At 57.9% G+C, this 15,500-nt stretch overlaps 1 protein-coding gene across 19 annotated transcripts in view; it reads left to right on the forward strand.

The window, feature by feature from the left end:
• LOC122366157 (CLIP-associating protein 1-like) overlaps window positions 1-15,500 on the forward strand; it is an 81,387-nt gene that overhangs the window by 14,688 nt on the left and 51,199 nt on the right. For all 19 annotated transcript variants that reach the window (XM_043338038.1, XM_043338040.1, XM_043338046.1 and 16 more), the window contains exons 3-4: window positions 3,927-4,032; window positions 5,547-5,715. In XM_043338038.1, the coding sequence (XP_043193973.1) occupies window positions 3,927-4,032; window positions 5,547-5,715 (275 nt within the window). The remainder of the gene's footprint in view (window positions 1-3,926; window positions 4,033-5,546; window positions 5,716-15,500) is intronic.

Below are 15,500 nucleotides of genomic sequence, written 5' to 3' on the forward strand. Positions count from 1 at the left end.
GTATGAGCTGCCATTTCTTTCATTCTACTTCCTCGTTGGGCCCCGAGTTTCTCGCTATCTGGAGGAAAGGCAGAACTTCCGCGATGAGTGCCGTGTATGCGGGTCACATTGGCCAGAGTCAATGTGCGCTGATTACGTCGCGCTAAACGAGCTACGTTAGCTTTTAACGGTGGCAGGTTAGAGTTCGAGCAATGCATTACAACAGATATTGTGTGGAGCCGATTTCATATGGGGCTAAGTTCAAGTTTGTCACTTTTTCTGCTAAGTTACTATTCGAAATGCTATTTAGAACAACGCAGTAATGCATACTGAAGCATCATCGAGCTGTCTTCGAGGAAGGCCTGCATTCCCTTCATTGCAAGCGATATGTCGGCAGCTTTCCAGCATTGGTCTTGCGCATCTACTGACGGGGAGTGGCGATTTGGCTGATCAGTGACTGAATCTCCGTCGTCACGGTCGCTCCTGCATTGATGGGATTGGCGGGGCCGCCAGCTGGGGGCACGTACCGCGGGTCTGTGAAGGAGTGGTGGGTGCTGGTGGACCGGCGGCGGGAGGTGGAGCCGGGGCCAGCGTGTCCGCGCTTGCTGTTAGGCGCCGTGAAATCGGTACTTCTTCTACACCTCTCGAGTGCCGCCTCTTCTACATACACCCTACCCCTGTCTCGACGCCTTTACTGACGTCCTTACGGCTCTGGAACATCGGGTGGGACAGAGGTTTTGTCTTGGATTTGGGGATTAGGATATGGAAAGTTGATAAACAGGATCAATAACGTAACTAGTTTTTGATGAAGGAATCAATGTTGATGTATCAATTTACGACTAGACCAGACCAAAATTAATCCACTGAAGTTGCAGTGTGAATGTCCTGTGAATGCGCTCCGTTATACCTGGAGGTCCTACGCGTGGTCGCCGCTGCAGGCGATGTCGGGCCTCATCGGTCGTCCCGCTGTCGCCGCCGAACACGCTGTTTGAGTGTGTCAACAGCGGCCAGTCATTAGCTAATGGCTCGCACGCCTTGCGGAATAGGCAGGAAAGGCTGGAGTGATAAATGAAGCTTTTTTGCGCTGCGTGCCGACGAACAAATCTCGAATTATTGGGGAAATGTGAAAGGCAACTGTTGTCTTTGTCTTAGAATGATGTTTTTCTGTCGGATTCATAGTTCTTACTCTTTTTATCAGAAGTTATCGACTATCGATCTGTATAAATATGTAGTTTGTGTGCTTCAGAGGCTGTAGAGGCATGAGTACCTACTTGAGGCTTTGCAAGGGTTTTAACTTTAAGTGTATGTACTTGGTGTCTGGTGATCCATTTGCTTTAATTTACTGCTCAGGGCAGTTTCAATCAGGCATTTGAATTTGAAAGATGTTCGTCGGAAAAGTAACCTATCTTTCCTTATAAGCAGATTTTCATTTTTGTGTGATATCCTATTCATATTCATCGGTAGATCCTGCACGGTGCATGGGCTTTGTGACGGCAGACGGGGCTGCCGTAGTGTTTGTCCACCATTGCGGCAGATGTATTCCATATGGCGCCGCGGTATTTACCCAGTAATGTGGCAGATCTGGCGGTCGGGCCGGACCGATCCGAGGGGATCTGCCGCCCCCGCCCCCGCCGCCGCCCCGCCCCGCCCGCTGTCTGGGCGGCACGTGGTCCCGGCCCGTAACGGCCCGCCGCGCCGCGCCGCCGATCGATGCTTCAGCTGACCCAGCCGGGCTGGGCCGGGGGCCGGTGGCGGTGCGATGCCCCGCGGCTGACTCACCGCGCCGCCTCCCCCAAACAACAGACAGCGCCGAACCGCGGCCACGCCCCTGAGCGGCACAAGGGGCGTGGAGCGCCGGACTCTGTTCAGGTGCATTGGTGGCGGGGAAGGGGTGGAGCTTGGATGCAGGATTGGATGGTCCATCAGAGGGCATGGCGGGGCGATCGACTTCGCACAGCCCAATTTGACGTTCCAGTTACTTGCTGATGATGAGAGGATGTGCTCTGCGGTTGCTGAGGATTGGAAAAACCGTTACGAGGCTGGGCGACGATGTATCGGAGTGAGCGTGGGATCGCCTCACGCAGTACTAATAAGGTCTCTGCTGTAGCAGACGCGTGCGATGAGTCACTGGTGACGTCACCGGAGTCAGAGACTACCCTGGGCGGACGGTGACCCAGGTCTGTCCCTGGAACGGGGCCGATATCGACTGCGGTCCGCGGACTGCGCTCTCAGGGATGGATGTTACCGTGGACCGGGCTCATGTGGAGCAGCTGGCTGCCGGCCGGCGACCAACCGCATTCTGTCGCCAATTCCTAGAGGTTCTTTGTTTGAAATCGTTGCCTAGCTGTGATAGGTATCTGGCGTGTTGCAGTGTATCAGGCGACATGCGATTCGCCATGTCCTTGCGTGTCAACGAGAGCGCTGCATTGCTACAGAATTAGGTCGTTACATGTTACTTTGTTGTTGTAATGCTAAACCAGGTGACAGTATTGTGCACTGTACCTATCGTTCTCGCTCAGAAACTGATTTTTTTTCTCAGACTGGCTGAAATAAAGCGTCTTATTAAAACAATGGTCTGTACGTGTTCTGTTGACAAATCACGAGGTCAGTAGTAAGCCGTGGGTGGAAATGAATGCGTATGCTACAATGAGTTTGAAAGTCGCAGGCTTTGGAACGCTATACCCGTTATTTATGACATAATTAACTCTGGTCAGGATAATAGAACTTGGAGAGCTACTGCCGTGCCAATGTGAGCCGGCAGCCGGCGTGCGGTCCCGGTGGGGAACGAAGCTCGCGACGTTACCACTGAACTGTGGCATTTCGAGCGCAGGCGGACAACGTCATTACCTCCCGAAAAGGGTCCGTCGAGATGGTGCCGTTGAAAGCCGCCGTGATCGGATAGCCAATGGGCCGCGCGGCGATTTATTCACCGATGATCTATCGATTGTTCAGTTTTGCCGACATGCTTTTATCCGGGTATAGGCGCTCACGGACGGCGAACCGGTTCTGCAGAGGAGCGCCGCCGGACGTCTGTCCCTGCGCCGACTGCTCCGTGTCCAGCGCACACGGCCCGAGTGAGACGGGCTCATGTTTGATTCCGGAGCGGGCGACATCGGCGGCCGCTCAGGAGACCGGGTGAAACACTCCGCTCTGAAACGCACCGGGCCATCGGCATTCTGCGCTGGGCCCTCCGGCCGGCCCGATGTCGGGGTGATAGGGGCCGCCGCGGACGGTCGGTGCCGCCGCGGACGGATTTCCACCGTGTATGGAGCGGCGGTCGGTGCGCGGCCGCACACACGGCCGGCGCAGTGACACGGCGGGTGGCGTGGGCGGCCGCTCCTCTCGGCCGCCGCTGCTGGGAGCCGCACGGTGGCCGGTCGGTGTGGTCTCGCGGCCGGTGTGGCCAGGCGGCACGTGACCGGCTATTTTGATGCTGGAACATGACTGGCCTCTCGCTGTGGACGCCAGGAGGTAGAATTGGACTGGGTGGGAGGGAGAGGGTGATCCAGGCTGATGTCTAACGATTTCGGTGAAACGGTTCTGATCACGAATCAGGTCGTGATGCGTGAGCGGGACATCGAAATGTCGCCATTGATGACTCTTTTACATCAATGGTTTTCACTCGCTGCTTTTGACGATGGTATCAAAGACCGGCGTTCGTAACAAAGCACTGGCTAGCACTGTGTCCTGTATGCCAATATCCCCAGCCAGCATTTCACCAAACTCCTTATATGTGGCCGATGCATTGTTGCTCGCTGATCGCCGGAACCTGCCGGATATGTTTGTCATAAACATGAAAGTCGCCGCTCAGTGAATCAACAACAGCGGTGAATGCAGCGCTACTGTTTTGCCTCGCATGAATGCCAATCGGTCTGGCCTTAAGCCGCATAAACTGCATTACCCTGTCATCGTCCGACCATTGAACCTGTACTTGTCTTGTGCCGCAGGTATCTCAGAATGGTCTGGAGATCATGGGTCTGTTGGTGAAGAGGATGAAAGCCGACTTCCGGCCGTACGTCAACGCCGTGCTGCCCGACGCCGTCGACAGGCTAGGTACGAAGCGTGAGGGGGGGGGGGTGTTGGTCTGACGTGACGTGGTGGTATGTGGCATGGCGGTGACGGCTGGATGCGAACCTGTCGGTAATGGTGAGGGTGGTATGCTGCCATTGCCTGTGTGTTTTTGAATGGCAAATAGCTCGCTGCGGCTAGAGAGTGAAACTGGGGCACTGTTGGGAAATGTGTGCGAAATGCCGTCTTTGTCTCGCCGTGTGGATTGTGCGTGGTCCCAGGCGAATGGTCTCCTCTGTATGGTGGGGAAGATAAATGTCCTGTCGGGCATGGACCGTGTTCGTTCTGTATTTGGGTGACCTTGACCCCACGGTCGGCGCCGTGTCGTGTGGTCCGTCGTGGCTGGAGGCCGGTGGTCTCCCCGGGCTCGGTCCATACTGTGAGTACCAGTCTGTGCCCGTCTGTCTGTCCTGACCGTGTCCCGCGTTGTAACGCACTGTGCTGGTGTGTGCTGACCTTGGCCGCGAGTTGCGCCAACCGGCCAGTCTGTCGGTTCATTCCTCGTTAGCGGAGCGCTGCCGCTCTCAGCCCGGTTATCGTGCCGCCACCGGTGTTATCAGCCCGGTTATCGTGCCGACGATTGATGACGTGCCGCCACCGGTGTATCACCGCAAACACGGTCATCCGTCACACGGACACCACAAAGTGCACGCGGAATGCGAGCGAAGGACGCGCCTCGTCACCTGTCTGTTTTGGTTCGTTAGCTCTCTAAACACCCGGCTGCCAGCTTCTCGCCAGCTCAAGGCTCGTTTTTGTACAGAGGGTGATTTCATTTACAGCCCGAATGTGGGTGGTTTGTTTGCAGAATAACGGTGTAGAGTTGCTTGGTTGAACTATGCGAGGCTCGTCCAAATTAAGTCGGGTCAGTTGTATGTTTGTATTACAGCACGCGTTGCGGCTGGCGGTGCGTGTAACGCTGTCAGTCGCTCTGTCCAGGGATGAGTGCATGTGCGCTCAGCCGTGGTCCGTTACCCCCGCGCTGTTGGCTGTTGATGGAGGGGGCGGAGCTGGTGACTTGGCCCATTAGCCCGCTACTCAGACCGCTCGGCGGCTGTTACTCCTGTCTGTGATTGGTGTTCGTCTGTGTGAGAACGATATCCGGCTGATCGGGTATCTGTGAACGGTAGTCCCGCCTGTTGATATGGTCGCCTGGGTATTGGTCCAAGCCGTGCAGTCTGTGCAGTAGCTGCTGGCGTCAGTCGTTGGCAGACCGGTTGGCCTGTTGTCGGCAGCTGTCGCGTGTGTGCTGTAGTCGGGCGCGGTGACTCACCCCGGTCTGACCGGCTGCTACCGACTGTGTACGGCCGGTCTCCACCCAGACTGGTCGCTATCACCGTCCTACAACTACCGTGTGACTAACGGGCGCTGCACCGTCAGGGGCGGCCGGTGTCCTGTCGTACTCAATATCACGTCATGGCTCAGTCTGTCCCTACCTGTCTGACTCGCCCCGCTGACCCGACCTCTCCCCACGGATATTAATCGTCTGTGACCCGCCGCAGGCGACTCCAAGGAGAGTGTTCGGGACAAGGCGCACATCCTGCTCATCATGCTGATGCTGCACACGATGTCGCCGCAGCTGATGTTTGAGAAGCTGACGCCGGCCTTCTCGCACAAGCTGGCCAAGGTGCGAGAGGAGGTGATGGTACTCCTGCAGAACGCCCTGGCAGAGTAAGTAGTCGAGCGGACGATCCGTGCGGCATGGTTACGGTCCCTATTGGGGGTGTGGGGATACGCGTTGGAAATGCTGGGAGGTTCGTGGGGTGCGAGGTGTTGCTCCTAGGTAGGCAATCGGAACGCCGTCGGTTGGGCGGTATATAAATACACAGGTAGAATAAAAAGAAATACTTCTATTCCCATATGTAGCACAATGTCCCAGTGCTGGGCCAGAAACGTTGTGGCGCAGTGTTGCTAGGCAACCGTTTACTGCCTGCTGTGTGGGCAGGGAAGGGGTGCCCTGGCCTCCGTAAGCCCTCCGCTGGGGTGGGGGTCGGCAGACACCGCCGCGCTGGCTGGGCGAGCCTCTCGTCAAGCATGGGAGGTATCTGATGAGGAGCACCTTTGCCGGCCAGACCGGTACACCGGGCGCGGGCGGGGCGCGCTGGGTGGGTCGGTCGGTGGGGCGGGTCGGCAGTCCTCCCGGCCGCTCAGATGAGTCACCGCTGTCGGCGGCCGGACACGGGCTGGCGCGGCTCGCTCCACCAGCCGAGTTTGGAGGGCGGCTGGGAATCAACTCATAGCGGCGACGCGGCTATGGAAGGTTAGGACCCTGCCAGGGCGCCACCGAACGTGACCGTGGCTAATCGCCCCATCGACAGACGCAGGGCAGCCCTCGGAGGGGTGTCTGGGAGGGCGCGGGCCGCGGGACCGCCGGGCTGTCGACTGGAGTGGCACGAACGGCAGTCGTCGACGGCGACGGGCGGCGAAAGGGTCGTAGAGTGAGCGAGAAGTTTCTAGAGCGTCGAAAGAGTGTAGCGTAACTGTGGGAAGTGTCTCAGTGATCACCACAGTTCGTCCACAAGGCAAAGTCAGAAGTCTCAAGAAAGAAAAAAGTTCACCGACGGTGGGCACGTGACGGCCGCCCGTACCCAGGGCAGCGTCCAGCGGCCAGGTCCGGCCAGCCAGCGCTCGCTCCGCTGCACCACTACATTTCACTGCAGCAACAGAGCGGGGAGATCAACCGCCAGAGGATTGCGGGTCCGGCACACTAACGCCGACCCGGCAGGTGAGGAGTATCGAGCACGTCTCGGGCGGCACCTACCACAGCGGGGAGTGGTTGGCATGGCAATACGGCGGTATCACGGAATCATACCGACGCGCGCCTATTCCGAGGTGTACTCAGCGCAGCCGTTTACGTAATCGTGCAGGGAGACGCGTAACACGGTATGCCTGTCATGCAGGGCCGTGCTATATGGTACCGTCACGCGCACTATGCGTGCTTGGTCTGCGCTGACTCCGCGGACAACCTCCTGTCGTGGCAAAGTAGCCCTACTACACGCAGCACTCAACGGCTGCCAGCGCACCGCGCCATCTAGCACCACGGCTTCCGTGCTAGGCTCGGCACCGGCGGACATTAGGTCCGCCGCCGACGCCTCGGCCCTCTGCAACTCAGGCACATACGAGTACATCGGTCCGCCGCCGACGCATCGGCTACTCTGCAACGCGATACATCAGGTCCGCCGCCGACGTCTCGGCCCCTCCGCAACACGGCAAGAACATGTACCGGGTCCGCCGCCGACGCCTCGGACCCTCTGCAATACGGTAATAACTCATACCAACACGGTAAGAACACACAACGGGTCCGCCGCCGACGCCTCGGCCACACTGCATCTCATCCTCATACATCGGTCTGCCGCCGACGCCTCGGCCATTCTGCAACACGGAATGCACATACATCGGTCCGCCGCCGACGCCTCGGCCATTCTGCAACCTTGAATGCACATACATCGGTCCGCCGCCGACGCCTCGGCCATTCTGCAACACAGAATGCACATACGTCGGTCCGCCGCCGACGCCTCGGCCCTCTGCAACGCGGTAATAACTCATACCAGCACGGTAAGAACACACAACGGGTCCGCCGCCGACGCCTCGGCCACACTGCATCTCATCCACATACATCGGTCCGCCGCCGACGCCTCGGCCACTCTGCAACTCAGGCACATACATCGGTCCGCCGCCGACGCCTCGGCCATTCTGCAACACGGAATGCACATACATCGGTCCGCCGCCGACGCCTCGGCCCTCTGCAACACGGTAATAACTCATACTAACACTGCATACTGCATCTCATCCACATACATCGGTCCGCCGCCGACGCCTCGGCCATTCTGCAACACAGAATGCACATACATCGGTCCGCCGCCGACGCCTCGGCCCTCTGCAATACGGTAATAACTCATACCACCACGGTAAGAACACATAACGGGTCCACCGCCGGAACCTCGGCCACACTGCATCTCATCCACATACATCGGTCCGCCGCCGACGCCTCGGCCATTCTGCAACACGGAATGCACATACATCGGTCCGCCGCCGACGCCTCGGCCATCTGCAACACGGTAATAACTCATACTAACACTACATACTACATCTCATCCACATACATCGGTCCGCCGCCGACGCCTCGGCCATTCTGCAACACAGAATGCACATACATCGGTCCGCCGCCGACGCCTCGGCCCTCTGCAACGCAAGCACATACATCGGTCCGCCGCCGACGCCTCGGCCCTCTGCAACACGGTTATGTGTTATGTGTTATGTGTTCCGTTGTGTTATGTGTTATGTGTTATGTGTTATGTGTTATGTGACCCGTTATGTGTTCATACCAACATGTTATGTGTTCGTTATGTGTTCATACCAACCCGTTATGTGTTCATACCAACACGGTAAGAACACATAACGGGTCCACCGCCGGAACCTCGGCCACACTGCATCTCATCCACATACATCGGTCCGCCGCCGACGCCTCGGCCATTCTGCAACACGGAATGCACATACATCGGTCCGCCGCCGACGCCTCGGCCATTCTGCAACACGGAATGCACATACATCGGTCCGCCGCCGACGCCTCGGCCCTCTGCAACACGGTAATAACTCATACTAACACTACATACTACATCTCATCCACATACATCGGTCCGCCGCCGACGCCTCGGCCATTCTGCAACACAGAATGCACATACATCGGTCCGCCGCCGACGCCTCGGCCACTCTGCAACTCAGGCACATACATCGGTCCGCCGCCGACGCCTCGGCCATTCTGCAACACGGAATGCACATACATCGGTCCGCCGCCGACGCCTCGGCCCTCTGCAACACGGTAATAACTCATACTAACAGCTTACCGCATCTCATCCACATACATCGGTCCGCCGCCGACGCCTCGGCCATTCTGCAACACAGAATGCACATACATCGGTCCGCCGCCGACGCCTCGGCCCTCTGCAACACGGTAATAACTCATACCAACACGGTAAGAACACATAACGGGTCCGCCATCGACGCCTCGGCCACACTGCATCTCATCCACATACATCGGTCCGCCGCCGACGCCTCGGCCATTCTGCAACACCGAATGCACATACATCAGTCCGCCGCCGACATCCCGGCCCTCTGCAACACGGTAATAACTCATACCTGGTCCGCCGCCAACTCCTCGGCAATACCGACTCCAGGGCAAAACGCCCCACGGCCTGGGGCAAGTAGCCCCTTACTCTAGACTAAAGATTTAACCCGCGCACCGACGGGGGGGGGCGGATATCCGCCCCCCCTGAGGTTTTTCGCGGATAGCGGGAAAACCGCGGCGCGTAGCGCCGCGAAATTTGGTATGACTATTCTCTCATTAATTTTACACATGTTGTGCAAGTTTGAACCTCCTAACTTTTAAGGTCAGGTCACCAGGTCACTTTGAATGACCCAACCTCAAGTCACTTTTTTGCAACTTTGTCACCGTGCCAGAGCTACAGTAGATGTCGGAGGCCTTTGAAAGTCGCAGGATGTTATAAGGTCATTAGTAGCTACAATTTGTATATCTCGGAATTTTGATGTCGGTGACCTAAGGTCAGGTCAATTTCGCGACCTCCCCATTATAAGTCAATGGGGGAAAAATCAACTCCCTGTTTTTACCACTAAAACGGGTCGGAATGGCCCCATATACCATACATGACTTCACATACGATCAACCTTCACTACCTTGAGGTCTGTTTTGCTGTTGGGCAGCTGTAAGGTCATGTGACGTCATCAAAGGTCACCAAAGGTTTTTTGCCAATAACTCCTTACAGGAACAAGATACAGCCGCGCGGATGGTCTCATTGTGTTCAGCTCGTCAAGACGCATCGAATGATATACATGATGACCTCGAGGTCACGTGACCTGAGGTCAACCTTTGACCTTGACCTTTCGAGGTCAACATATATATCATTCGATGCGGATTGACGAGAGGATCACGATGATGCCCTTAGTTTGTTCCTATCTTGACTACTTCGAAAGTTATTCGAGAAAAACCCTCTCCATATCTAGCGCCGCCATTTTGACTTTTTCGACCCCTGTGACGTCATCTTTGACCTGACCTGAAAATGACCTTTGTAAAAATTGTAGACCTTGTCCGTGCGTATCCGATGCCGTTTACCGCTTGTCGCTATCTTGCTTCGTTCTCGAGATCTCAGGGGGGGGGCGGTCATCCGCCCCCCCCCCCCCCGTCGGTACTAAGTTGGCGCAGACCCCCGTCGGTGCGCGGGTTAATGTGGTAGTTGGCTAAATGTTATATGAGAGGTCCGTTAGACCTCGGGAGGCACGGCACTGAAATTAGCACATTCCATCCTATCAGGTGTGCAGCTATGACACTATTGTATGAGCAGGTTTCTCACCTGCCTCATAAGGCCAATTAATAAATTACTGCAATGCTTATGTTAACAAAATACTTCTTTGCCTTCCAGTCACTGAGAAAAATGCATACAAAGGCATAGAAACTTACTGTTCGCCAGCTACCAAACATTAGAAAAGGGGGTAGTCCGAACAGCACATGAGGTAAAACGCCCGATGGGGCTTTTGCCCCGCGACGTACTGGGGCGCTTTACCCCATCACGTAATTCGGTCAGAAAACAGCGCCATGCGCTCTAGCAAGACATAATTTAACACGAATTAACCCGGCGTTATAAGCGTTAGACAATAGTTGTTCAGGATACATAAAGTCGTTAACCTGACGTGGACCATAAAAGAACGCCACGATGCATCATCAGACAACAAAACATCAAAATTACAAAAAAAAAAACACACACACACATCTTGGCTACATCTCCCTCAAGAGTTATCACAATTTACTTCCAGTCGGCCCATATAACGATCATATAGTGCACGTTTTATAGAAGAGAGGATGGTTTCCCCAGAACCTTGCCAGTTCGAAGAACATCGGCGAGGCGTCTTATCCCGGCCGGGCGACTTGCTCCGGTCTACACTATCTCAGCAATTTGATACTTTACATCTGGTCCGCCGCCGACGCCTCGGCCACTGTTCAACTTGACCTGTACACATGATCCGTAGCCGACGCCTCGGTATCTCAGCAGCTCGATATTTACACCTGGTCGGCCGCCGACGCCTCAGCAACCCTGCAACTCGAAGACATGGTCCGCCGCCGACCTCCCGGCTACTCTGCAACTCAACATTATGCACTCGGTCCGCCGCCGACGCCCCGGCTGGTCTGCAACTCGACATTCTGCTTCCGGTCGGCCGCCGACGCCTCGTCCACTCTGCAACTGGATAGACATACACCTGGTCCGCCGCCGGCCAGGGTTGGAAATAAGGCCCTTTGCTGGTCCCAGTCGGGTCAAAACGATTTTGTGCTTCTTTACAAATTTATACTCCGGCACCTGAAATTTCTGAAATTTCCAACCTATGTAAAGAAAACTGCTATTATTACGCCTATAACATACATTTATAGCAGTGAGCGAACACATTTTATCGCCTGTCACATTTAGTAGGCCAAACATATATGATTTTCCTGCTGAGTGTTCTAAAAGCTGGCCGGTTCTCCGGAACAGATTTTATTCTCCGGAACCAGGACCAAAATTCACAATTCCAGCATTGCCGCCGACACCTCGCCACTAGCACTCGACAGGCAGGCATACACCGGGTCCGTCACCGACGCCTCGGCTACTTTGCAACTTGATGAATGATAGGATAGTCTGGTCCGATACTGACGCCCTTGGCCCGCTGCCGACGCCCCGAAAATCCGGCAACGCGACGCAGACAGGCAAAACGGGGTGTGCCGCCGACGCCTCGGCCATCCCTGCAACTCGACAGATATACACCGTGTCCGCCGCCGACGCCTCGGCTACTCGCAACTCGATACCATACACCTGGGCCCAATCTTACCAATGCCGTAAATAGGATTTGTCAGCGCTGGCCGGATTTTACGGCTCTCATATCAAAGATAGGCATCCCTTTTATTTATGCCCAGCTAATTTTGTCCGATGATTTTGATAGCGGGAATGATTATGAATGTTGCTTGAACGAATGAATAAGTGAATGTGTAACAGTTCTGAATGTTACCAAATGCCGTGAATGCGCATTCACGGCATTTGGTAAGATTGGGCCCTGGTCCGCCGTCGAAGCCCCGGCTACTCTGTAACTCAGTATAGACATGTAAACGGGGTCCATCGCCGACGCCTCGGCTCCTCTGGAACTCGACACACTGCGCTGCAGACGCCTAGGGTAATCCGCAACACGGCATATACGCCCGTCGGCTGCCGACGCCCCGGCCACGCCGCAATACCACATGTACAGATATAAATGTCGTATTGCATGTCGGATATGCATGTCGTATATGCATGTCGTATATACCGGTTCGCCGCCGACGCCTCGGCTTCTCGGCCCGGCCCCACCAACCGCCTCTTGACCGGGCACGGCGGCACGCACGCCGGGGGTATTAGCGGACACACCGCCGGGGAGACGGGACGCCCAGCCGGCCCGCCAAGGTCACCCGAGCGCCGGCCGCCCGGCAGCGGGGACAGGCATCGACACCGCGAGAGCCGGCAGCCGGGACCGGCGGCGAATGTCACCGCCGGGACAGCTCGGGCCCTCCAGCCAGGACCGTCCCCGGGGGCCACCGAAGCCTGTAGCGGGACCGCTACAGCCGGCCCCAAGGCGAGAGCGGCAGGGCGGCGCCGCCCGCCTCAACCCGACCCCAGTCGCCGCCGCGCGGCCCTGCTCCCCCTCCGGTCACACGCTGGCGGCGGCCGAGCGAGGCAGACGATGAGCGAACACCCGGGACACGGGCACGCTCCATCATCGGGTCGGGGTGCCCCACGCCGGTCGACAGTGATTCACTGGCGACACTGTGCGAGGCGATGGGGTCCAGCCACAGCGAGCTCAAGACGGGAGCCGACCTTGGGCGGAGGGACGCATACCGCCCCGGTTCACCCGCGCAATATCGGTCCGGCCCAATAATCACCTCAGGAGCGACTGCAGTCTATAAATCGGGCACAGGCAGCGGCACACTTGGGGACCTTTCTGCATCTGCCCGGATTCGTAGTTAACCCACCAGGTGCTAGTCAACAACCCGCACGTGGACGCTTGACGTTGGACCTCTCACAGCCCTCCGGGGGATCGGTAAACGACCGTATCAATCAAAATAGCTTTCGAGGCCACTACACCACCATCGCAGAAGCATGTTGACCGGTTCGCGCTCGATGGGCAGAGCGCGCTAGCAATAATATCCGGCCACCCTAAATTCCATTTGGCGCATTTGGCGTTTTGTAGGGGCTATCCTACCCTATAAACGAGCCGACGCGAGTGGTTCCGGCCACTGACAGCCAACTGGGGAGAATGACCGGTGAGATGGCGCGGGCATCGGGGTCCTAATCAACTCATAGCGGCGACGCGGCTATGGAAGGTTAGGACCCTGCCAGGGCGCCACCGAACGTGACCGTGGCTAATCGCCCCATCGACAGACGCAGGGCAGCCCTCGGAGGGGTGTCTGGGAGGGCGCGGGCCGCGGGACCGCCGGGCTGTCGACTGGAGTGGCACGAACGGCAGTCGTCGACGGCGACGGGCGGCGAAAGGGTCGTAGAGTGAGCGAGAAGTTTCCCACCCACCCTCACCAATTAAAAGATGCGATCTTAAAATAAGTGGAACCTTACATATCCTCAATCCAGACTACATCCCGTCGTTATCACTCCGGCGGTATCGTTTTGTAGGGGCTATCCTACCCTATAAACGAGCCGACGCGAGTGGTTCCGGCCACTGACAGCCAACTGGGGAGAATGACCGGTGAGATGGCGCGGGCATCGGGGTCCTAACGGGCGGTAACGGGTGAGGCGAGGTGGGAACTGTCGATTAGGTGAGGCGAGCCAGAAACGAACGGTGGTGGGTGAAAACGTAAGACGAAATGGAAGCGAGCGGTGGGTTAAGTGAACCTTGTAGTTCGAAGCTGATAATCTTGTCGGTATGGAAAAATATGTGCCGATATAGAGACGGAAGCAGGGCTGTATTGGTGGTGTGATACGGTGCTGGGAGCAGCAGCTGCTCCCAGCGACAGCCGCTATCCGTCACTGCCAACTCCCGAGGTGTCGACCTGTTTGTCCCACTCAAACAAACCCTCAGCCCGTCGGCGCTCCCTCCGCCCCGCTCCGTCGCCACCGCGCTGACTGCCGTCGGCCCCGGCGCCGCCGTGGGACCGCTTGCGACACCTCTCCGCCGCCGAGTGGCGACCTCCGTCCCCGCGGCCGGCCCGTCCCGTCTGTTTATGTTGGTGGCCGCCCGTTGTGGAGTGCCCGCCCGCCCCTCCGGCCGGTCGGCCGGCCGTCTCGTGGTGCCACCGGGCGCTCTCATGCCGTTTTGGGAGCGGGCCCGATCCGGTCGGCGTTCCGTCTGATTGGGATGCACGCGGGGTGCGCGGCGGCGGCGGTGGTTTCACCGTCCGGCGTCAGAGCGCAGCTCTCGGACGGCGCCGCGAGCAGACGGCGTAACGGGAGCTGATGGGATCTGGGAGCGGGCCGACGGGTTCCGGTGGGCGACTCCGCCGGCCCCGGGCGTGAAATGGCGTCCGGTGGACGGACGGACGGACGTGTGCCGGCCACTGTGTGGTCTGGCTGCCTGGTTTGCAGATCTCAGGCGCTAGAGTCGCTTCTGGCAAATAACCCCGACCGAGAGGAGGAGTTTCAATGAAAATTGCACCTCTGAAAAGTATTCGTATCCCGAACTGGCATACGCCGACCTATGACGTAATTCTGGCCACTGTCACTGCTCCCCCTCTCTGTGCCTCGCTGGCTGTTATGGGTACACGGACACTATGCGGGGCGGATAGCCGCGGCTCGGACGTGCCGTCCCTACACGGGGTTGGTTCGGTGCGGTGTGCAGTCGCCGTGCAGACCGCCGCCGGCGGTGAGCGGACCGAGCCGGCGGCACACCGTGTGGTGTAACCGGGCGCCGCCGGCGGCGCAGGTGGGGCGGGGAGGTGTTGCGTGCACGGTCCGAGCCCCATCTCGAGCACACCTGACGCAGTGAGCGGCCGGCCGATGGCTGTGTGCGGGCCGGTCCACGGGTCAGCGGTCTGACGGCCCACTGTTTCGGTGACCGTGACGGGCTGCCTGGCCGCCTCTGGCCGTCTGCGTGACCGCTAGACAGGCCATCTGTCCGGCGTTTGACAATGCAACTGTAACTGCTGAATAGACCGGCAGCTGAGGCGGCGCGGGCTGACCTGGCGTCGGACCGTCTACCTACAGGCTGACCTGGCGTCGGACCGTGTGCGGCAGATGGCCGGAGGACAGTGCCTCTGTCTGAGGTCGCCGTGCCGTGCGCGTCACCCGCGTGCCGGGTCCTTTTTGTCGCCGGCGCGCCGCAGCTGCGCCGTCTATACTGGCGCTCACAGCTCACACAGCTGTGACAGACAGCCCGCGGAGCTGACTCTGATACACGGGGTGCCGCAGTGCCGGTCGGGGTTCTGTAGGGGTGATTGATAA

The sequence above is a fragment of the Amphibalanus amphitrite genome, unplaced genomic scaffold, assembly GCF_019059575.1.
Source record: "Amphibalanus amphitrite isolate SeventyFive unplaced genomic scaffold, NRLGWU_Aamphi_draft 000788F_arrow, whole genome shotgun sequence".
Lineage (NCBI taxonomy): Eukaryota > Metazoa > Arthropoda > Thecostraca > Balanomorpha > Balanidae > Amphibalanus > Amphibalanus amphitrite.